This window comes from Oncorhynchus gorbuscha, linkage group LG10 (genome assembly GCF_021184085.1).
Source record: "Oncorhynchus gorbuscha isolate QuinsamMale2020 ecotype Even-year linkage group LG10, OgorEven_v1.0, whole genome shotgun sequence".
Taxonomy (NCBI): Eukaryota; Metazoa; Chordata; class Actinopteri; order Salmoniformes; family Salmonidae; genus Oncorhynchus; species Oncorhynchus gorbuscha.
In genome coordinates this window covers 34,333,058-34,357,255 of record NC_060182.1, presented here as the reverse complement: position 1 = coordinate 34,357,255, position 24,198 = coordinate 34,333,058, and the positions used below count along the sequence as shown (strand labels likewise).

The following is a 24,198-nucleotide window of genomic DNA, read 5'->3' as shown; positions in this document are numbered from 1 at the left end:
ACCATGAAAGCCTGATTCACGCAGTCTCCTCTCAACAGTTGATGTTAAGATGTGTCTGTTACTTGAACTCTGTGAAGCATTTATTTTAGCTGCAATCTGAGGTGCAGTTATTCTAATGAACATATCCTCTGCAGCAGTGGGAACTCTGGGTCTTCCTTTCCTGTGACAGTTGAGAGAATGCCAAGAGTGCGCAAAGCTGTCATAAAGGCATAGGGTGGCTACATTGAAGATTTTCAAATATATAATAGATTTTGATTTGTTTAGAACTTTTTTGGTTACTACATGATTCCATATGTGTTATTTCAGTTTTAATGTCTTCACAATTATTCTACAATGTAGAGAATAGACAAAATAAAGGAAAGCCCTTGAATAAGTAGGTGTGTCCAAACTTTTGACTGGTCTGTACGTATTGCACATACCTATGCACCAACAGAATTCGGAAAACACAACAAATGTCACATTCAACAAATGAAAACAAAGATTTTTTTTCTCAGTGCATGCTACACCACCACACTGAATATGGAAAGGGGACTGTGGGGATGGAGGATTGTGAGGTCAAAGGCCAAAAGAATACAAAAGAACAAAAGGGCAGGAAGCAAACCATTTCTTTCCTTTTCTTCCTACATAAGAGGCGAGAGTGGACCATTCTGGAGAGGGTGGAAATGGGGGGGGGGTCTTCAAGAGTTTTGTATGTAGGCCAAGCTCGCTCCTCCATCTCCTCTCCAGGACATGGCGCTCTTAGTGAAGTTAAAACAGATTGCCCCTATCATCCTTTTAAGGTGGGGCAGGGTAGCAGGCCAGGACAGGGATGGGGTTTAGTTGAAGCCCATGTCGGTTTGGTAGGAGGAATGGTGACCATCTGACGTCAGCTGGGTGGTCTCTGTCGCTGATGGCTGCACCAAGATGGCTTCGCCGCCACCCTCTGTCAGAGAGAGAGTGTTACACACGCACAGGGTAAGATATAAAAGGACAGTGATGACGGCACTCCATAGTAAATTACAATGCAATTGAGCCAAGTCAAGTGTTATTGATAGGGTCGCAAACTTCTGGTAAAGTTATGTGATTTGTGTTCATGCAGAAACATGTTTCTTACACAATAAGCAGTCGATCTCACCTCTCTCGTCAGACTGCATTTGGGCCTCCAGGTCCTCAGGGGACACATAGAAGTCGGGCTCCTGGCCCTCTGGGGGCCGCGGTTTACACTTCCCACAGCAGCAGTTACAGCAACAACACAGACAACAGCAGAAGTAGCAGCCAGTGGCAAGGCCACAGAACACAAACAACGCCTGCAGAGGGAAAACAAGGCGGTGTGTGTGAGAGAGACAGAGATATCAAGAAGAAGAAAAAACAATAGCCAACAGTGGAAGAGAGGCTTTCTTTTCATAGGGGTTGTGTTATAAAATATAGTGTTATATTTGACCCTAAGTCCACTCTACATGTCGACCCTTCACGTCCCCACCTCCCCATGGCCCCTCACAGTCTCACCTTAGCCCACCAGCTGGACAGAACAAAGTAGGTGTTCACGTTCTCCTCGCCAAACTGCTCAGCCACGTACAGTCCCAGGGAGCCGTACTTGTCATAGATGTTCCGCTTTGTGGGGTCGTTCAGAATGGCATGGGCATTGTTGATCTCCTTAAACTTGTCAGAAGCTTCTGGGTTATCTGGGTTCTTATCAGGGTGGAATTTCAACGCAAGTTTTCTAAGAACACAAAAGAGTGAGAATTAAAACCTACCAATAAAGACAACATACAGTGGATTTGGAAAGTATTCAGACCCTTGACTCTTTCCAAATTTTGCTACGTCAAAGCCCTTTCTAAAATGTATTAAATAAAACTCATCAATCTACACACAATACCCCATAATGACAAAGCAAAAACGTGTTTTTATACATTTTTGCTAAACAAAAACATATTTACATAAGTATCCAGACCCTTTGTTATGAAACTCGAAATTGAGCACAACTGCATCCTGTTTCCATTGATCATCGTTTCTACCACTTGATTGGAGTCCAACTGTGGTAAAATCAATTGATTGGACATGATTTGGAACGGCACACACCTGTCTACATAAGGTCCCACAGTTGACAGTGCATGTCAGAGCAAAAACCAAGCCATGAGGTTGAAGGAATTGTCCATAGAACTCCGAGTGTCATGTTTTGTCTTATTTTGTCTTGTCATTTTGCTTTTCCCTCTGTTCGTTTTCCCCCTGCTGGTCTTTTTAGGTTCGTTCCCCTCTTTCTCTCTTCCTCTCTCTCTCTCTTCTCTCTATCGCTCCGTTCCTGCTCCCAGCTGTTCCTATTCCCCTAATCAATCATTTAGTCTTCCCACACCTGTTCCCTATCTTTCCCCCTGATTAGAGTCCCTATTTCTCCCCTTGTTTTCCGTTTCTGCCCTGTCGGATCCTTGTCTATTGTTCACCGTGCTGTGTCTGTGTATCGCCCTGTCGTGTCGTGTTTCCCTCAGATGCTGCGTGGTGAGCAGGTGTCTGAGTCTGCTACGTTCAAGTGCCTTCCCGAGGCAACCTGCAGTTCTTGATCGAGTCTCCAGTCTGTTCTCGTCATTACGAGTGGAATTATGCCTTATGATTGTAAATTTACTTTACTGGATTAAAGACTCTGTTTTCGCCAAGTCGCTTTTGGGTCCTCATTCACCTGCATAACAGAAGGATCCGACCGGGCATGGACCCAGCGACTATGGATTCTCTCTACTCTACTCTCGAGTTCCAGGGAGCGATGCTCGGCAGACACGAGCAGGAATTGTCTGCTGCTCGGCATGCCGTTGAGACCCTGGCCGCTCAGGTCTCCGACCTCTCAGGACAGTATCAGAGTCTTCGTCTCGTGTCACCAGCTACTTCCGGTTCTTCCGAGCCTCCGGAACCTAGGGTTAATAACCCACCATGTTATTCTGGGCAGCCCACTGAGTGCCGCTCCTTTCTCACCCAGTGTGATATAGTGTTCTCTCTCCAACCCAACACATACTCAAGAGAGAGAGCTCGGATTGCCTACGTCATATCACTCCTTACTGGTCGGGCTCGGCAGTGGGGCACAGCTATCTGGGAGGCAAGCGCTGAGTGTACTAACAATTATCTGAACTTTAAAGAGGAGATGATAAGGGTTTTTGATCGCTCAGTTTTTGGGAAAGAAGCTTCCTGGTCCCTGTCTTCCCTATGTCAAGGTAATCGATCCATAACGGATTACTCTATAGAGTTTCGCACTCTTGCTGCCTCCAGTAACTGGAACGAGCAGGCGTTGCTCGCTCGTTTTCTGGAGGGACTCCACGCTAAGGTTAAGGATGAGATTCTCTCTCGGGAGGTTCCATCCAGCGTGGATTCTTTGATTGAACTCGCTATTCGCATTGAACGACGGGTAGATCTTCGTCACCGAGCTCATAGAAGAGAGCTCGCGTTAACTGTGTCTCCCCTCTCTCCGACACTACCGTCTTTCCCCACTGACTCAGGTGTTGAGCCCATGCAGCTGGGGGTATTCGCATCTCGACTAAGGAGAGGGAACGGAGAATCACCAACCGCCTCTGTCTCTATTGCGGTTCCGCTGGTCATTTTGTCATTTCATGTCCAGTTAAAGGCCAGAGCTCATCAGTAAGCGGAGGGCGACTGATAAGCGCTACTAGACGGTCCTCTCCGTCAAGTACCTGTACTACTTTACCGGTCCATCTACGCTGGACCGGATCGGCAGCTTCCTGCAGTGCATTAATAGACTCTGGGGCAGAGGGCTGTTTTATGGACGAAGCCTGGGCTCGGGAACATGACATTCCTCTCAGACAGTTAGGGAGCCCACGGTCATGTTTGCCTTGGATGGTAGTCCTCTCCCAGTATATTATATGAAACACTACCTTTAACCCTCACTGTATCTGGTAACCATAGTGAGACCATTTCTTTTTTGATTTTTTGTTCACCTTTTACACCTGTTGTTTTGGGTCATCCCTGGCTAGTGTGTCATAATCCTTCTTTTGATTGGTCTAGTAATTCTATCCTTTCCTGGAACGTTTCTTGTCATGTGAAGTGTTTAATGTCTGCTATTTCTCCTGTTTGTTCTGTCCCCTCTTCTCAGGAGGAACCTGGTGATTTGACAGGAGTGCCGGAGGAGTATCATGGTCTGCGCACGGTCTTCAGTCGGTCCAGAACCAACTCCCTTCCTCCTCACCGGTCGTATGATTGTTGTCCTGTTCTCTTCAAGAAGCGTTTTGCATCCGCTCCTATCCTTGTTGCACCTGACGTCACTAAACCATTTATTGTTGAGGTTGACGCGTCGGGGGTGGGCGTGGGAGCCATTCTGTCCCAGCGCTCCGATACTGACGATGGGGTCCACCCTTGTGCGTATTTTTCTCATCGCCTGTCACCGTCGGAACGTAACTATGATGTGGCTAACCGCGAACTGCTCGCCATCCGTTTAGCCCTAGGCAAATGGCGACAGTGGTTGGAGGGGGCGACCGTTCCTTTTGTCGTTTGGACTGACCAAAAGAACCTTGAGTATATCCGTTCTGCCAAACGACTGAATGCGCGTCATGCTCGTTGGGCGTTGTTTTTCCGCTCGTTTCGAATTCGTTATTTCTTATTGCCCGGGTACTAAGAACACCAAGCCTCATGCTTTATCCCGTCTCTTTAGTTCTTCTGTGGCTTCTACCGATCCCGAGGGGATCCTTCCTGTTGGGCGTGTTGTCGGGTTGACTGTCTGGGGAATTGAGAGACAGGTTAAGCAAGCACTCACGCACACTGCGTCGCTGCGCGCTTGTCCTAGTAACCTTCTTTTCGTTCCTGTTTCTACTCGTCTGGCTGTTCTTCAGTGGGCTCACTCTGCCAAGTTAGCTGGCCATCCCGGCGTTCGGGGTACGCTTGCTTCTATTCGCCAGCGGTTTTGGTGGCCTACTCAGGAGCGTGACACGCGCCGTTTCGTGGCTGCGTGTTCAGACTGCGCGCAGAAGAAGTCTGGTAATTTTTTTTCTGCTTCTGCTCCTGGTCTTGCTGGGTCTGTCTGTTCCCTGCCATCGCATCTCTCCTGTTCTTGTTCCTGCCCTTGCTGTGTCTCAGTCTGTCCCTAGTTGTTACTCTCCTGGCCTGTTTGGTCCTGTTTGCTCTAAAGCTTTCAGTTCTCTACCCGTGTCTCATTTTTTTTTTTAGAGTAGTACCCTTGTTTCCCTTTTTATCGTTTTTCGTTACGGTCCTGAGGAGAGGAGTTGGGTTCTTTCTCGGGACGTGCTGGACCGTTTGTGATCTATGATTTCTTCCGTTGCCGCCAGTGTTCCTCCTCGAGAGCGCCAGGAGGTGCTCGGTGAGTGGGGGGGTACTGTCATGTTTTGTCTTATTTTGTCTTGTCATTTTGCTTTTCCCTCTGTTCGTTTTCCCCTGCTGGTCTTTTTTAGGTTCGTTCCCCTCTTTCTCTCTTCCTCTCTCTCTCTCTTCTCTCTATCGCTCCGTTCCTGCTCCCAGCTGTTCCTATTCCCCTAATCAATCATTTAGTCTTCCCACACCTGTTCCCTATCTTTCCCCCTGATTAGAGTCCCTATTTCTCCCCTTGTTTTCCGTTTCTGCCCTGTCGGATCCTTGTCTATTGTTCACCGTGCTGTGTCTGTGTATCGCCCTGTCGTGTCGTGTTTCCCTCAGATGCTGCGTGGTGAGCAGGTGTCTGAGTCTGCTACGTTCAAGTGCCTTCCCGAGGCAACCTGCAGTTCTTGATCGAGTCTCCAGTCTGTTCTCGTCATTACGAGTGGAATTATGCCTTATGATTGTAAATTTACTTTACTGGATTAAAGACTGTTTTCGCCAAGTCGCTTTTGGGTCCTCATTCACCTGCATAACACCGAGACAGGATTGTGTCAAGGCACAGATCTAGGGAAGGGTACCAAAAAATGTATGCAGCATTGAAGGTCCCCAAGAACACAGCGCCTCCATCATTCTTAAATGGAAGAAATGGAACCACCAAGACTCGTCCTAGAGCAGACCACCCGGCCAAACTGAGCAATCAATGGAATAGTTCTTAGTCAGGGAGGTGACCAAGAACCCGATGGTCACTCTGACAGAGCTCCAGAGTTCCTCGGTGTAAATGGGGGAACCTTCCAGAAGGGGAACCATCTCTGGAGCACTCCACCAATCAGGCCATTCTGGTAGAGTGGCCAGACGGAAGCCACTCCTCGGTAAAAGGCACAACAGCCCGCTTGGAGTTTGCCAAGAGGCACCTAAAGGACTCTGACCATGAGAAACAAGATTCAAAGTACAGAGAGATCCTCGATGAAAACCTACTCCAGAGCGCTCAGGACCTTAGACTGGGGTGAAGGTTCACCTTCCAACAGGACAACGACCCTAAAGACACAGCCAAGACAATGCAGGAGTGGCTTCAAGACAAGTCTCTGAATGTCCTTGAGTGGCCCAGCCAGAGCCCAGACTTGAACCTGATCGAACATCTCTGGAGAGACCTGAAAATAGCTGTGCAGCGATGCTCCCCATCCAACCTGACAGAGCTTGAGAGGATCTGCAGCGAAGAATGGTAGAAAGTCCCCAAATACAGGTGTGCCAACCTTGTAGCATCATACCCAAGAAGACTCAAGGCTGTAATCGCCGCCAAAGGTGCTTCAACAATGTACAAAGCAAAGGGTCTGAATACTTATGTAAAAATTTATTTTTTTATTTTTTATAAATTTGCATACATTTCTAAAAACCTGCTTTTGCTCTGACATTATGCGGTACTGGGTGTAGATTGATGAGGGGGGGGGAAACAATTTCATCAATTTTAGAACAAAGCTGTAATGTAAGAACATTTGTAAAAAGTCAAGGGGTCTGAATACTTTCGAATGCACTGTAAGGCTATATTTATACGTGACACAACTCTAAATTGAATTTGTCTTTTTTTGTTACTTATGAGTATTAGTATGACTACTACAGTAAGTGTCTGTGCCTCTCTGACTGACCTGTAGGATTTCTTGATATCGTCGGGAGTGGCTAGCTTGTCAATGCCAAGCACAATGTAGAGTGATTCACCAGAGGTGGAGAGTGAGCGCTGCCTCGCCTGTTCATGAGCTGCCATGATGCCTCACGTCCTTCACAATCTGAACACAGAGAAAAGGAAGCAATGCACCTGTTTATTTATAAATGAGTCATGGCTATTCTATTATTCAGCCTATGGCACCCTGCTAAAGCAGTGTTTTTTTTCATTCTCACAAATACAGTGCATGTGCAATTCTGCTCCAAATTCACTAAATACTCCCACACTCCAGAAAACTATTGGACACCTTATCCCTACCGCCACTCCAAATTGGTGCACTGTCAGCAGGGGTTCCCTGACTCCAGTAGGCCTACCCTGTAAAAGGAGAGCAGAGTAAATCATCTGCCTGTAACCATAGATGCCCTCTCCCTCCAACAACAGATTACACAATTGAGTCACATACTGTTAAATTATCTTGGGTTTGTGTTTAGAATAGGTCTACAAATGCCAGAATCCTGTAGCTAAGTCAATAACAAATTCCCTTGTTGTCATTTTCAGCCACTCTGTTGTCAAATTTGGAGCTGAGGTCTCACGCAAATCACTATCTTTAATTGCAATGTGTACTCTAGTGGTATTCTTTCAAACTAGCTACTGTCATTGTCAATTGTTGCAATAGGAAATCAGTAAGAAGTTAACAAATCTCCTTGCTGATGTTTCAAACACGAAGATACTAATAGTTTCAGACAGCACAAGGGCATATAGAGAATCTCAAAGAGAGAATATCAAAGGCCTATAGCATTAAGAAACCATCACTGCAGAAGGCCCTTGAGGTTAAGGCCAAAATGCTTCATCTTGAGCATTTTCCATCATAGGCCTACCCCTGAATTAAAAAGTACAAATAATGTACTCAATCGGATGCTCAATTTAAAGTAATTTCGTAAATGTTGAGATTTAATGTAGGTGGTCCTGGGGAGTGAGAATCATTATTTACATCCAAGGAAGCAACCGGTCACATACACTAGATTTATTGAGGAAGCAGCCGCCACATACACTAGATTTATTGAGGAAGCAACCGGCCACATACACTAGATTTATTGAGGAAGCAGCCGCCACATAGACTAGGTTTATCGAGGAAGCAGCCGCCACATAGACTAGGTTTATTGAGGAAGCAGCCGGCCACATACACTAGATTTATTGAGGAAGCAGCCGCCACATAGACTACGTTTATTGAGGAAGCAGCCGGGCACATAGACTAGATTTATTGAAGAAGCAGCCACCATATATACTAGGTTTATTGAGGAAGCAGCCGGGCACATAGACTAGATTTATTGAAGAAGCAGCCACCATATATACTAGGTTTATTGAGGAAGCAGTCGGAAACATAGACTAGATTTGTTGAGGAAGCAGCAGGCCACATAGACTAGATTTATTGAGGAAGCAGCCGGCAACATACACTAGATTTATCGAGGAAGCAGCCGCCACATAGACTAGGTTTATTGAGGAAGCAGCCGGCCACATACACTAGATTTATTGAGGAAGCAGCCGCCACATAGACTACGTTTATTGAGGAAGCAGCCGGGCACATAGACTAGATTTATTGAAGAAGCAGCCACCATATATACTAGGTTTATTGAGGAAGCAGTCGGAAACATAGACTAGATTTGTTGAGGAAGCAGCAGGCCACATAGACTAGATTTATTGAGGAAGCAGCCGGCAACATAGACTAGATTTATTGAGATGGCGGACTAGTCGTAAAATAATCTTCAACCCCCAACCGAAATAAACTACTGCATCTTCAACCTCCAGCCGAACTAGCTGGTACCATTCATAGGCCATGTCACAACGACTGATCAAATGACTCATTTTCACAAAAATCGACTTTTGCAAAATGTAAAAACCCGTACGCTTTGACGCTGGTTAAATGAATTGAATACATGACCATCATTCATGGAATGTCCGTTTGCCATAAGGACAAAGAAATAATACAATACATATTCAGGATTATTTTGAATCTGTAAATGCGATGCTTGGTGCAGTTAATCTCTGTAGCTGCATCACCAGCAGGACTGCGCAGCATCCATGTTGGTTTGCTTGCTGGCCTTCTCTAGATGTAAGCTAGAACTCGCTCAAATCAGCAGTAATTTTCAAGGGCAAAGGGAAAATGGGTACAAAAAAATAAACAATCCACATCCATGAGAATGCTTACCTCTTGTAGTTGGTTTTGATGCACTGTATAGGGAAATGATCCAGAGATATAATAACGGTATGTGATTATGGTCGCATCCCAGAGAACCGTGCGCACCCACCAAACCCAACCATGGACAGCTGCAGTATATTGTCCCCGCCCCCCGACCAAACCCCCAATCGACGTGCGCACACTCATTGATGGGGACTGAAGTGTCTTTTTACATTTTTTATTATTTAACCTTTATTTAACTAGCCAAGTCAGTTAAGAACAAATTATTATTTACAATGACGGCCTAGGAACAGTGGGTTTAACTGCCTTGTTCAGGGGCAGAACGACATATTTGGGTGACCCTCGTCCTTCTGTTCAGTAATAGGAAATCAACATAACTAACTACAACGTTATAAAGTAATTGGATCTTGAGGTTATTTTGAAGAAAAACTAAAATATAAATGGAACATGTAAAGTATTGGTCCCATGTTTCATGAGCTGATATAAAATATACCAGAAATGTTCCAGAAACACAAAAAACGTATTTCTCTACATTTTTGCACAAATTTGTTTACATCCCTGTTAGTGTGCAGTTCTCATTTGCCAAGATGATCCATCCACCTGTCAGGTGTGGCATATCAAGAATCTGATTAAACAGCATGATCATTACAGAGGTGCATCTTGTACTGGGGACAATAAAAGGCATTTCTAAAATGTGCAGTTTTGTCACACAACACAATGCCACAGATTTCTTATGGTTTGAGGGAGCGGGCAATTGGCATGCAGACTGCAAGAATGTCCACCAGAGCTGTTGACAGAGAATTTAATGTTAATTTCTCGACCATAAGTCACCTCCAAAATCATTTTAAAGAATTTGGCAGTATGTCCAACCGGCCTCACAACTGGAGACCACGTGTAACCAAGACAGCCCAGGACCTCCACATCTGGCTTCTTCACCTGCGAGATCGTCTGAGATCAGCCACCCAGACAGCTGATGAAAGTGTGGGTTTGCACAACAGAAGAATTTCTGCACAAACGGTCAGAAACGGTCTTAGGGAAGCTCACCTGTGTGCTCCTCGTTCCCACCAGTGTCTTGACCTGACTACATTTCGGCGTCGTAACTGACTTCAGTGGGCAAATGCTCACCTTCGATGGTCACTGGCACACTGGAGAACTGTGCTCTTCATGGATTAATCCCAGTTTCAACTGTACAGACAGTGTGTATGGCGTCGTGTGGGTGAGAGATTTGCTGATTTCAACGTTGTGGACAAAGCTCCCCATGGTGGCGATGGGGTTATGGTATGTGCAGGCATAAACTACGGACAATGAACCCAATTGCATTTGATCAATGGCAATTTGAAATCACAGAGATACTGTGATGAGATCCTGAGGCGCATTGTCGTGCCATTCATCATGATAGCATGATAATACATTTAATAATAAATTTGTTTCTTGAGTAAGATAGCTCCAAAATGCAGGTGTTTCAGCCAAACTCAGTGCTTTCCGTGGTGGTGAGGCAAGCCAGCAGAAAATACGGAGCATTGCACCGTGATTGGCTCAGTGTTCTGTCACTCATGGGAACACTACTTCACCGCCAAGTCTAAAGGGTAGAGCTAGAAAATTCTAGCCCCTTGGGTACTGCCATAGAGTTACATTAGAAGTGCCCATCCAAGAAGGCTCAAGGTCATTGGCCACAGATAAAATGATGTCAAATGCTCCGTATATGTACAATAACTTTGATTGGACTGATAATGTCAACATCTTCTTTCAAAATATTTTCTAGCAGTCATCATCATGAATCAAGTCAACAATCTACTGGCAAATCCTTTTTAATCCTTGTCATATGAATAGAAATAAGGAAGAGAAATTATTGATAAGATGTATCGGTGCTCATTGGCCATTGGCCATTGGACATAAACATTACACAACAAGTTGGAAGAAATTAGTGACAGTGGCTAACTGCAAGCATTGCAAAACAATCACTAGCCTGCTATTCAGTGGAGTGGCTGTGTGGTCCCAAATCTGGGATTAAGTGGCTCTTTTCCAAGTTAAAAATGATAAACATTCAACATTGGCCATGCTGTCAATCAAGCATGATTTGTGCCGCTCGGAACAGCAAAAACTAAACTTCAGTGAGCTCAAGACGAATGGGAAGTCGGGAATAAACAAGCTCCGACTGGGAAAATACTTTTTGAACGGTCATCCAACTCGGAATTGTAAATCCGGCCTGTTTCTAGAGCTACAACCTGAAGATCAATGACGCCATCATGATTCAACCTTATTTTTTTCAGAGTTCCCAGGTGTTTTGAAAGCATCATAAACCCAGAGAATGACAGACTTTGATGACAAAATTTGCCCACGAAGGACCGCCACTCCACCTTCCTGTTCAAGTGAGCACAGCACAACACGGTGAGTCTAAAGATGTATTGTATGCTGCATAAATTATGTAATATGCCAGGGAGATATGTATATTGTAGCTAAGAAAATAATACTAAGTGTATGTTTTGTAGTAAGATGCTAGTAGCCCATGTGTCTCACCCTAATCATTTTGTCTATTTTACCCCTCTTAATTTTGCATACTGTTCTGACTTGGTGGTGTAATCATTGAATATTGTAAGAGCTTTCATTGTCTGCTTATATGCCCCCTTTATTTATCCTACGGTTCTGACTTGGTGTACACGGAGAACACTGTAAGAATGGCCCAAGTTCTGAATTCTGTCACTGTACATTTATAAAGTGCTGAACAAGTAGTTACATTGACTACATCCGTCCTAGCTCGCTCATTAATGTCTTAATTGAAATGATGGATTGCCTCTTATCCACTTGTCGTCCCCTTATATGCCATAGTTTGTACATCTCAATTGTCATTAGAAACCACATTTGTTTAAGCAAGTCAGCCATATCAGCAATGTTTTTTAAAGGCAGTAAATGAGGCTGACTTAACTATTTCGCTGCCAGACAAGGCTCTGCTGATAGCCAGGTGTAGCAGTGGTAAGATGTTGGGACTGCTGTTGGGACAGCTTTATGTAGGCCCTAACAGTTTTTGGGCACCGTTTGCCACTGTTATAGTGCAATTTGTGTATTGTTTAGTGTTGGGTCGTGTAGTGGCTTTGCTGACATGCATCCCACTTTTGTTATTTTTTTCCCCACCAAGATTTACATGCTAAAATCGCCACTGGTGTGTTCCAGTTCCCGCAAATGTCCAGCAATTTTGCACAGCCATTGAAGAGGAATGTGACAACATTCCACAGGCCACAACCTACAGCCTAATTAACTCTAAGTGAAGGATATGCGTTGCGCTGCATGAGCCAAATGGTGGTCACACCAGATACTGACTGGTTTTCTGATCCACGCCCCTACAGGTGTCTGTAACCAACAGATTCATATCTGTATTCCCAGTCATGTGGAATCCATAGATTAGGGCCTATGTAACAGAATCACTTTACGTCCGTCGCCTCGCCCATACCCGGGCGCGAACCAGGGACCCTCTGCACACATCGACAACAGTCACCCTCGAAGCATCGTTACCCATCGCTCCACAAAAGCCACGGACCCTTGCAGAGCAAGGGGAACTACTACTTCAAGGTCTCAGAGCATGTGACGTAACCGATTGAAACGCTATTTAGCGCGCACCGCTAACTAAGCTAGCCGTTTCACATTCGTTACACTCACCCCCCTTTTGACCTTCCTCCTTTTTCCGCAGCAACCAATACAGCCTATGTGATTCTGAACCAGAGACATCCTCAGAGAGTTTTCCTCTAGAGGGTCACTGGAAAAGGAGGGATAAAACTATCAAATTGAAAATAACATCAGCAAAGACAACATACATTTTTAACACCGGCATTAAAATGTGTAATTTTATATTTTGACCGTCGACAATGAATATTGAGCTGTGAGCACATATTTTACTTTCAAAAGTGTGATCTATGTCCCTTACAGCAAGTCTCTAATAACTTTACACACCCACCAATTATTCACTTACCATGTTCTTTTTATATATGAAATTTTGAAAACGTGTCACATTTCATTTAGGCACAATAAATCTAGACTGAGGAAGAAAAAAAATCCCATTTCAAAACCATTTACACTTTTGTCATTTCAGTTTCACTTTGTATTTTCAAAAAGGCATGTTCATTTCTACATTACTCAAAGAGGGGTAAACCCTAAAACCCAATACATTACTTTATGTAATTTTCACTTTGCCTTATTCCACTGAATAGACTTTCGAGTTACACTTAAATGATAATGCCAGAGAAGCTGGTGTTTGGAAGATATACTGTCAGGGGTCTTCATCTCTAGAAACCACAGATTTGTGTAGGGACTATATCTTGTGAAAGGATGAAAAAAGTAATAATGCCCTCGAAGCCGGTGTTTGGAGGATATATTGACACGGTTTGCCAACGGGTGGGTCTAATCCTGAATGAACAATATATCCTCCAAACACCGGCTTCGAGGGCATTATCACTTAAATATTCAATGAGGTGAAACTTTTAGAACATTGCAGTCCAATTCTACAAGACGGAACATCTGTCCTACAAAATGAATTTCTATCTGACCATTTTGTAACGTTGAACCCTTCTGAACAGACCCCACCATTGCTACTGTTCCTGGTAACCCACTGAGGTATAAAGATACCATGCCATCATTCCGCTGACCAATCCTAGTTCGGCTGTCGTGGGAGAGCGTGAAGCAACTTCACGGCTGTTGTCGAAGTCAAAAGATTGTTACAGGTAGCTAGTTGATTGTCATTTTACAATACAGCTGTCTATTATATTTCATATACATAATGGTTGTTATTCTTTATTGTACTTTTCGTTCAAGTGTCAAATTGAGCTTTCGGATGTTAAAATTACACGTTGGTGGGTGATGCACAAACAAGCAGTTTGCTAGCTTAACGTTAGCTAACAACACAATAAGTCATTTCAGGTAGGTGTTTTGCTGGCGTATTTCCATACACAATCGCTGCATTCAATTATATTGGGTTGCACAAAACTGCTATGGGAAGCCAGAAGTTAAGTTGAAATGGAATTGTATTTAACGTTCCTGTGGGGTGGAGGGTTGGTCATTATGACGGGGGAATTTGAGACAACATCTAAAGGATTGTATTATTAAGGCCAGGCACCACAGCTAAAATGACATTTTTGCATCTACATATATTTTTGTGTATTTTGGTCCATTAATGAGTATTTTCAAAAAGTAAGCAATTTTAAATAACTTGATAAATATATTTTCTTTATTTTGTCATATTATCTAATTAAAATATTAAAGTTTATATTTTAACCACTTTTTTAAATGGTCATCAATTTCCAAGCTTATTAGCTACATTGAATTACACAATTTCAATGCCCATTTCGTAGAGTGTTACTAACAGGACTACATTTAATCATTTACTTTGAAGAGATGGTGATTGGGTCTAAACAGGCGTTTGATACTCTTTAACTGCCTGTTCCCGGAAGTCACTCTTCCCACACCAACACATTTTTCTTAGCTTCAGAAACATCTGCATTCACCGACATTTGTGTGGTTCACTTTAGATATCTTCTCCAGACTTGCCCAGGAGGAATTGTTGATATGCTGTACATTTTCTATTGCAGATAACATTTTATTTGCCAAAAATTCATTTTTTAATGTACATGTCTTCAGTGTTATACAGATAGAGATGAAAAAAGTATTTATCTGCAATGGTCAAGTCTGGTCCTAGAGTTTTTATTTTATTTTTTCACAAAATGAAACAAATATTTAGGCTAACTTCATCCAGTGTCCAGAATTTTTTTGTGTGTGGTATGCACATATTTAATGAGACATCATCTTATTTGCATATTTTTATATATACAATATTTCAGAAATCATACAAATTTGTATTTTATTTGTCTCCATTCTACTGGTAGAAGTTGATTGTGATATAAGAGAAAATGGTGTGGTGCCTTGCCTTAACCAGACTTACCAAAGGTGGGTCTGTTGTAGATCCACTTCCCTTCTGTCAATGTAAATTCCCCCATAAATTATAACTTTTTTTGTTCACGTATGGCGCATGTCAAAATATAAGTCCTGTACATGAGGTAAGAAGAGAAGGTGGGTCTACAACAGACCCACGTTTGCAAAGTCTGTTTAATTGACTACAGCTCATCATTAAGCTGAGGACCCTGGGACTTAACACCTCCTTCTGCAACTGGATCCTGGACATCCTGATGGGCTGCCCCCAGGTGGTAAGGGTAGGTAACAACACATTTGCCACGCTGATCCTCAACACGGCGGGCCCCTCCTGTACTCCCTGTTCACCCATGACTGCATGGCCAGGCACAACTCCAACACCCACCATTAAGTTTGCTGACGACACAAGTGGTAGGCCTGATCACTGACAACGATGAGACAGCCTAAAGGGAGGTGGTCAGAGACCTGGCTGTGTGGTGCCAGGACAACAACCTCTCCCTCAACGTGATTAAGACTAATGAGATGATTGTGGACTACAGGAACAGGAGGACCAAGCACACCCCCATTCTCATTGACGGGGCTGTAGTGGAGCAGGTTGAGCATTTCAAGTTCCTTGATGTCCACATCACTAACAAACTATCATGGTCCAAACTAGGGTTTGCAAAGGGTCGGAAACTTTCCTGAAAAATTTCACAAGAAGTTGGCTTATAACAGTGAATATTTTTTGTGGGATACACATATGGCAATTCTAGGTCTTGTGGCATATTTTAGTTGAACTATCCCCAATTCAATGGAATTGCAACCATCTGCATGCACAGTGCATTCCATCACATGTACATCTGATTCTCAAGATCTTCCACACGAATGAGATGCTATTGAGCCCACACTACTACACTGTCTGAGCCAAGGATTACATGCTGGTATGTTGTGATTACAATATTTGGAAGGGTGAATATATTTTGACAATTTCTTTTGTAAACTAGTAAATAGTAGCCTACAGCGACATGTGTTTAAATAATTTTGAACTTAACAATTTCTGCTGCTTAGTTTTTGCTACCATTTGGATTTTAGCTAGCTTGACTGTGTTAATTCACATGTTTCCACACATTTCATTTTAAAACATTTCTTACAAAGGGGTTGTTTAATGTAACTGCTTAATTATTTATCTGTACATGGAATTGTATTTTAAATGTTTTACACTTTTTTTTTCTTATGATTTCAGGAAAATGACACGGGCACGATCTGATGTGTGGAGACCTTTCACTGCAGCTAATGTAAAAGGACAAGCTGTGTACATTTGCAAATACTGTGTCCAAATTATTTTCTCTCCAAAACTCTTGAACGTGCCGTCCTTGGCCAGCTCTCCCGCTATCTCTCTCTGAATGACCTTCTTGATCCAAATCAGTCAGGTTTCAAGACTAGTCATTCAACTGAGACTGCTCTCCTCTGTGTCACGGAGGCGCTCCGCACTGCTAAAGCTAACTCTCTCTCCTCTGCTCTCATCCTTCTAGATCTATCGGCTGCCTTCGATACCGTGAACCATCAGATCCTCCTCTCCACCCTCTCCGAGCTGGGCATCTCCGGCGCGGCCCACGCTTGGATTGCGTCCTACCTGACAGGTCGCTCCTACCAGGTGGCATGGCGAGAATCTGTCTCCTCACCACGCGCTCTCACCACTGGTGTCCCCCAGGGCTCTGTTCTTGGCCCTCTCCTATTCTCGCTATACACCAAGTCACTTGGCTCTGTCATAACCTCACATGGTCTCTCTTATCATTGCTATGCAGACGACACACAATTAATCTTCTCCTTTCCCCCTTCTGATGACCAGGTGGCGAATCGCATCTCTGCATGTCTGGCAGACATATCAGTGTGGATGACGGATCACCACCTCAAGCTGAACCTCGGCAAGACGGAGCTGCTCTTCCTCCCGGGGAAGGACTGCCCGTTCCATGATCTCGCCATCACGGTTGACAACTCCATTGTGTCCTCCTCCCAGAGCGCCAAGAACCTTGGCGTGATCCTGGACAACACCCTGTCGTTCTCAACTAACATCAAGGCGGTGGCCCGTTCCTGTAGGTTCATGCTCTACAACATCCGCAGAGTACGACCCTGCCTCACACAGGAAGCGGCGCAGGTCCTAATCCAGGCACTTGTCATCTCCCGTCTGGATTACTGCAACTCGCTGTTGGCTGGGCTCCCTGCCTGTGCCATTAAACCCCTTCAACTCATCCAGAACGCCGCAGCCCGTCTGGTGTTCAACCTTCCCAAGTTCTCTCACGTCACCCCGCTCCTCCGTTCTCTCCACTGGCTTCCAGTTGAAGCTCGCATCCGCTACAAGACCATGGTGCTTGCCTACGGAGCTGTGAGGGGAACGGCACCTCAGTACCTCCAGGCTCTGATCAGGCCCTACACCCAAACAAGGGCACTGCGTTCATCCACCTCTGGCCTGCTCGCCTCCCTACCACTGAGGAAGTACAGCTCCCGCTCAGCCCAGTCAAAACTGTTCGCTGCCCTGGCCCCCCAATGGTGGAACAAACTCCCTCACGACGCCAGGACAGCGGAGTCAATCACCACCTTCCGGAGACACCTGAAACCCCACCTCTTTAAGGAATACCTAGGATAGGTTAAGTAATCCCTCTCACCCCACCCCCCCTAAGTTTTAGATGCACTATTGTTAAGTGACTGTCCCACTGGATGTCATAAGGTGAATGCACCAATTTGTAAGTCGCTCTGGATAAGAGCGTCTGCTAAATGACTTAAATGTAAATGTAAAATGTAAATCATAAGTGAAGAATACAACAGATGCCAAAAGTCCCTCTTCTATTCGAGGTGAAAATGATGAATCCGACACCTTATCCATAGCAACAGCTCATAGCCTTCCTGGAATCAGAAGTTTCTTTTGACTCAATGGAGGAACGTACTCAGAAATGCTGTTGAATGTCTTGCTTGAGCTGTGTATGCAACTGGTTCACCTTCTCTCAAAGGCAATGTGTATTGGAAGAGATTTCTGAATGTTCTTCGCCCAGCATACACCGCTCCAACTGGACATGCTTTATCTACTAATTTGCTGAATACAGAGTTCAAGTGAAGGTCAAGCAATGCAGACTATTGCAATCATCTCTGATGGGTGGTCGAATGTTCGTGGGCAATGAATAATTGAAGACCTCATCTCCACCCCTCAACCAGTATTACACAAGGGACAACAGACACTGGTTTCCACATTGCAGATGACTTGAATGCAGTCATCAATGACCCTGGACCACAGAAGGCATTTGCACTGACAGACAATGCTGTGAACACGAAGGCTGCTTGGTCTAAAGTGGAGGAGTCCTACCCTCACAGCACACCCATTGACTGGGCTGCTCATGCATTGAATCTGCTCCTCAATGACATCATGGCACTGACAACAATGGATACACTCTACAAGAAAGCCAAGGAAATGGTTAGGTATGTGAAGAGTCAAGTTATAGCAGCAATCTACCTCTCCTAGTAAAGTGAGAAGAATAAGAGCACCACATTGAAGCTGCCCAGCAACACCCATTGGGGTGGTGTCATTTATGTTTGACAGTCTCCTGGAGGGGAAAGAGTCTCTAAGAAATGGACAGCCCCATCAAGAGGATCCTCCTGGATGATGTATTTTGGGAGAGAGTAGTAAGCAGCCTGAAACTCCTGAAACCTATAGCAGTAGCCATTGCACGGATTGAGGGAGACAATGCCATCCTGTCTGATGTTCAGCCTCCGCTTGCAGATGTAAGAGAAATCCGTACTGTCCTGCCCACTTCACTGTTGCTCCAAGCAGAGGAAACTGCAGTTCTGAAATGCATCAAAAAGCACGAAGACTTCTGCCTGAAGCCCATACACGCCTCAGCGTACATGTTGGACCGCAATTATGCTGAGCATCCTGCCTGTAGCGAAGTATACTTTCAAGCAAGGGCTTTGGGCTGGAGATGCAATATGGCAGTTGTGCCAACATATCTCATCAGCCACCTGGTAGAAGGGACTTTGTGGGTCTGAGGCTCTTTCCCCTGTTGCCTCTATCATCCTCCAAATCGCACCAACATCAGCCACCTCAGAGCGCAACTGGTACTTGTTTGGAAAAACAAAGCATGCAACCGGCTGACCAATACAAGGGTTGAAGAATTGGTGGCCATCTGAGCAAATCTGAGGCTTTTTGAGCCTGACAACGAGCAATCCTCAACAAGGTTGTAAAGTGACAGTGAAGATGAGGCCCCAGAGTCTGATGTTCAAGAGGTGGACATTGAGGAGGTCCAGGGAGGAGACATGGAAGCCTGAGAGGAAGACAACCAAAGCTTTAGTCTAGAAACTATCATTTTACAGATGTGTTAATGTTTTTGGGAGATGCGACAGATCATTCAATATTCCCTTTTGTTGATCAGTGAAATCATCCCATGTGAAGAGTCAAGTCGTTTAATTAAAGTTCAATGTGTAACAACAAAATAAATATCTTGGGATTGAATCATTTGCAATTATTCCTACTTATAAGGTAAAAGGTTTATGTTTCTGTCTCCATATGATATGGTAAATTTATCCAATGCAAAAAAAATCTACTTTTAAATGGTATTTAATATTCATTTTCATATATTCCCACAAAGTTTCCACCTCTGAATATTCCCCAAAATGTGCAACCCTAGTCGAATCGCACCAAGACAGTCGTAAGGAGGGCACGACAAAGCCTATTTCCCCCTCAGGAGACAAAATATTGGGCATGGGTCCTCAGATCCTCAAGGTTCTACAGCTGCACCATCGAGAGCAGAACTGCCTGGTATGGTAACTGCTCGGCTGCAAGGCACTACAGAGGGTAGTGCGTACAGCCCAGTACAACACTGGGGCCAAGCTTCCTGCCATCCAGGACCTCGACCACCGTCTGGTATAATCTATGCATAGTCACATGTACATATTACCTTGACTAATCTGTGCCCCTGCACATCGACTCTGTGCCCGTAACCTCTGTGTATAGCCCTGCTACTGTTATTTTACTGCTGCTCTTTAACTATGTTATATTTTTTACCTAACACATTTTTCTTAACTGAATTTCATTGTAAGGTTTACACCTTTTTTATATTTGGTTTATGTGACAAATAATATTTGCTTTAATACAATCCTTTTTAGATAGTGTCATAATGACCAAACATCCTGCCCACTGGCACAATAATTTGAAATTTAGTTGTATTTCACTTCTGTCTTTCCAGACTGTAATAAGCCATGCTAAATTGTATTGAGTTGCTAACGTTGTTTTGGTTTGTCAAACACTACTTCAGTCACTCTCGACATAAACGGCAGGTCGGTGCAATAACTAGCTACCTGCTACATTTTTTTTTTTCATATTCAAATTTTGTAGGATCCAATGATGAGTTACGTGGAAAAGCCCGAAGACATTACGAAAGACGCATGGATGGACAAACTGAACAATGTACAAATACAGAGGTCTGACATGAACCGGCTTATTATGAATTACCTGGTGACAGGTATACCATCATTCACACTTTGTCATTTGCTGCTAAAACAACCTCCAATCTGAGCCGAGCGCAATCCCAGTTTACTGTTATGCTCCAAACGTATTTGGCTTTTCAGCTTGTCTACTTGCAGAATCGCTCACCTTTTTTGTTGATCTTTCCTATATATTCAGTTGATTGTTCTTGTGATTTTGATGGTCTCACTCCTGTCTGTGTTTGTGCAGAGGGGTTTAAAGAGGCAGCTGAGAAGTTCCGGATGGAGTCTGGGATCGAGCCCAGTGTGGACCTGGACTCGCTGGATGAGAGGATAAAGATCAGAGAGATGATCCTAAAGGGGCAAATACAGGAGGCCATTGCACTCATCAACCACTTACACCCAGAACTGCTTGACACCAAGCGCTACCTGTACTTTCACCTGCAAGTAAGGATGCCCTCAGTGGACTGTTTTGGGACCAGCTCCTGTCCAAATCATAAGCATCTCTATGTGGATGTCCATTGCCTACACCAAAACACTTGAACTTCTGTCATCCCTCTCCATTTCTTTCCTCTTTGCAGCAACAGCACTTGATTGAGTTAATCAGGCTGCGGGAGACGGAGTCTGCTTTGGAGTTTGCCCAGACACAGCTGGCAGAGCAGGGTGAGGAGAGCAGAGAGTGCTTGACAGAGATGGAGAGGACACTGGCTCTTCTTGCCTTCGATACCCCAGAGGAGTCGCCCTTTGGAGACCTGCTTAACATGATGCAGCGACAAAAGGTGTGTGTGGGTGGTCTATAATCTGCATCATTGTATTATTAGAGCCTCTTTACACTACACTAGTTTGACAACACATACTAGTTCCATTACATATTTTTGTAGTGTAAAAAGACTTAACTTACCTTGGCCCAGCGTCGTCCGGGGTAGGCCGTCATCGTAAATAAGAATTTGTTCTTAACTGAATTGCTTAGTTAAATAAATAAATAATACCAGTATACAGCATTTGCTGTTGGCCAAATTGAAAATGACCGGTTTTCAAAATGTCCACAGGCTTTGTAACTATTTGTATTGATCATGTGTGCAACATGGTTTGTATGAGATGGGGAGGCAGGGTAGCCTAGTGGTTAGAGCGTTGGACTTGGAACCGGAAGGTTGCAAGTTTAAACCCGCGAGTTGACAAGGTACAAATCTGTCGTTCTACCCCTGAACAGGAAGTTAACCCACTTTTCCTAGGCCGTCATTGAAAATAAGAATTTGTTCTTAACTGACTTGCCTAGCAAAATAAATACAGCTCAAATAAAATAAAAGATGCTCCTGTATAGTTATCCTGATTTTGTTTTTCTAAATACTAAGGTATTTATGGTTTGCTATTAGCTGCACACACATGAATCAGGAATGTGCCTTTGGCCACACCACATCCAAGGCTAATGTAAGGAAACTGTAAAGATCAAATTTGCACATCTGAAGTTGAAGAGATCTTACTTCACATATTTTACTAATAGCCTTAATGTGCATTTGTAAAGGGGACTCCTTTGTATAGGTGTTCTGTCTGACTGTATTCCTGTAATTGACACACCATTCTTTCCCTTCTGAATGCTCTTCAGGTGTGGAGTGAGGTGAACCAGGCTGTGTTGGACTACGAGAACAGGGAGTCAACGCCCAAGCTGGCCAAGCTACTCAAGCTGCTGTTGTGGGCTCAGAACGAGCTGGACCAGAAGAAAGTGAAATACCCCAAAATGACAGACCTCAGCAAAGGCATTATTGAGGATCTCAAGTGAAATGACGAGCAGTGACATGGACTACCATACTTTCTATTTATAATCTGTGAAAGACAGGATGGTAACGGAAAAATAACAGGTATATAAATGATTTTTTTCATGTTGCATATATGATGGGACTTAATTGAGTGTGCAAATGCTATATGGCTGTGAAAAAAAAAAAAGTGTAAAACACGATTTAAACATTTCAACAGAGTACCCGCATTTATATACACTTTGAGAGACCACACATTTAAATGACTGGTTTATATTTGCTTACCTGAGAAATTGGTATTAATCAATTGTACTTGAGTGTCATGGTCAGTTCTGAATTTTAATTATTTTTTTTTTAAGCCACTGAGTCACCACGTTGAGTGTGGGTGTTAGGATTTTATACAAAACATATAGTTAAAGGTCAAATGTAGCTGTTTTTATATTTATTTTTTTATCTCTATAAAATCATTTCTGGGTAACAAATAAGTATGTGACTGTTCAATTAAAGTGGTCAACAGGAAACAAATAGCTTCTTGGTGAAGAGCAATTCCTCAAGCAAGAATTTCGCTAGGATTGTCTGGGAGTGATCTGAGTGGGGAGGGTAAAACAGAACTATCTAATGAGAGAGCTCTTTTTTATTGGTGATGTTACCAGACAGGCCAAAACTCTGAGGCAGTCTTTTCAAACAGCTCTTACACTACCACCTTTTTCAAAATGTCAGTATTTCAACCTCTGTGTGGAAATATGTATGTTAAACACAGGAAATATATTTGTTTGTAATGCACAGCCTTTTAAGCCTAAATTAGGCTTCTATGTAAAGGACAGAGGGAAATATAGGCTAAATGCTGTTTTTATTTTTTATAAGGGGTTTGGGTCATGTGGAAAATGTCAGGTAACAGTTACAGTAATTTGATTGGTTAAAACGGCAAGTCTTTATCTTCTGGACATCTGGTCTTAACCTGTCTACTGATGGATGAAATTATTACACACATGGAAATACGGGTTTCTTTTAAATGGTTGACTGAGTTTACATTCCCTTCTGTTTTTGAAAGATACCTGAAGCTCTGCCTTGTAGGTTATATTGAGGCATGAAAACTTGTAGCTGGAGGGTGAAACCCTTGACCTTTCACAGTATAACGCCTCTCGTAGAGAAGTTGGTATAAGGTACACATGACCAGATTGCTATTAAGAGTTAGTAACCAGTCTGAATTTGTACATTTACTGCACAGAGGCATGTGGTGTAAATATTGTTCAATGGGTTAAGGTCACTGTAGAAGCGCTCATTTCTCGTTTATGTTGTGACTTTTGTTTTTTCCTGCTGCTAAATGTCCATTTCATTGTACGATCAGACAATGTGATTATGCACAGACTACAGAGAACTCCCCTCCCTTGTATTATTGGATGTTTTTGAGGTCAAATGTGCAGATATTGAAATAAATTTGTTTTCTGCGTGTTTATTTAAATTGGTCAATCCAACATGACAATCCATTGAGGGGACTGTTTCCTGCATTGTGTAACCTTACTGCCGAGGTTTATAATTTATTCTTTGCAGATGTGCGATTTTGGCGTAGGTAAGTTGGGGTCCCGAGAGGCGCAGTGGTCGAAGGCGCTGCATCTCAGTGCTAGAGGTATCACTAGCGTGGCCCAGCGTTAGGGTTTCGCCGGGGTAGGCCGCCATTGTAAAAAAATATTTGTTCTTAACTGACTTGCTGAGATAAAGGTTAAATATAACTTTTACCATATGCTCCCCAGTCAAAAGTTTGCGCATATGTTGTGACATTTCATTTTGGTCTTTGGCAGGGTTTTCTTCCAGCTTGAGGTGAGTTGAAGTTAGGGGAGAAGGGTGCAATTGCCACCTGCAATACGGGTGTTACTGCATCTGCAGGAACCCCTCTGTACTTATATTGCTACAGTTATTTGTTAGGACAGACTGGAGGCGAGGCTGCTTCATTACAATAGGTG

The 24,198-nt window shown here is 43.7% G+C and overlaps 2 protein-coding genes across 4 annotated transcripts; one reads left to right on the top strand and one right to left on the bottom strand.

Moving 5' to 3' along the window:
- Positions 1-275: 275 nt before the first annotated feature.
- On the bottom strand, positions 276-9,263 carry LOC124045114 (dnaJ homolog subfamily C member 5-like). Of its 3 annotated transcripts, none has more exons than XM_046364351.1 (6): positions 9,138-9,263; positions 7,239-7,306; positions 6,918-7,055; positions 1,486-1,699; positions 1,115-1,286; positions 276-922 (listed from the first exon to the last, which is right to left on the bottom strand). In XM_046364351.1, the coding sequence occupies exons 3-6, from the start codon at positions 7,031-7,033 to the stop codon at positions 816-818; spliced, it is 609 nt and encodes a 202-aa protein (XP_046220307.1). In that variant the 5' UTR covers positions 7,034-7,055; positions 7,239-7,306; positions 9,138-9,263; the 3' UTR covers positions 276-815. The 3 variants fall into 3 exon arrangements, with proteins under 3 accessions (XP_046220307.1, XP_046220308.1, XP_046220309.1); XM_046364352.1 differs by having other exon boundaries at positions 7,250-7,306; XM_046364353.1 differs by lacking the exon at positions 7,239-7,306 and having other exon boundaries at positions 9,138-9,249.
- Positions 9,264-13,775: 4,512 nt separating this feature from the next.
- On the top strand, positions 13,776-23,642 carry LOC124045113 (glucose-induced degradation protein 8-B homolog). The gene is made up of 5 exons (XM_046364350.1): positions 13,776-13,837; positions 20,398-20,524; positions 20,737-20,933; positions 21,068-21,265; positions 22,090-23,642. Exons 2-5 carry the CDS (start codon positions 20,404-20,406, stop codon positions 22,261-22,263), a joined length of 690 nt encoding a protein of 229 aa, XP_046220306.1. The 5' UTR covers positions 13,776-13,837; positions 20,398-20,403; the 3' UTR covers positions 22,264-23,642.
- The last annotated feature ends 556 nt before the right edge of the window (positions 23,643-24,198 follow it).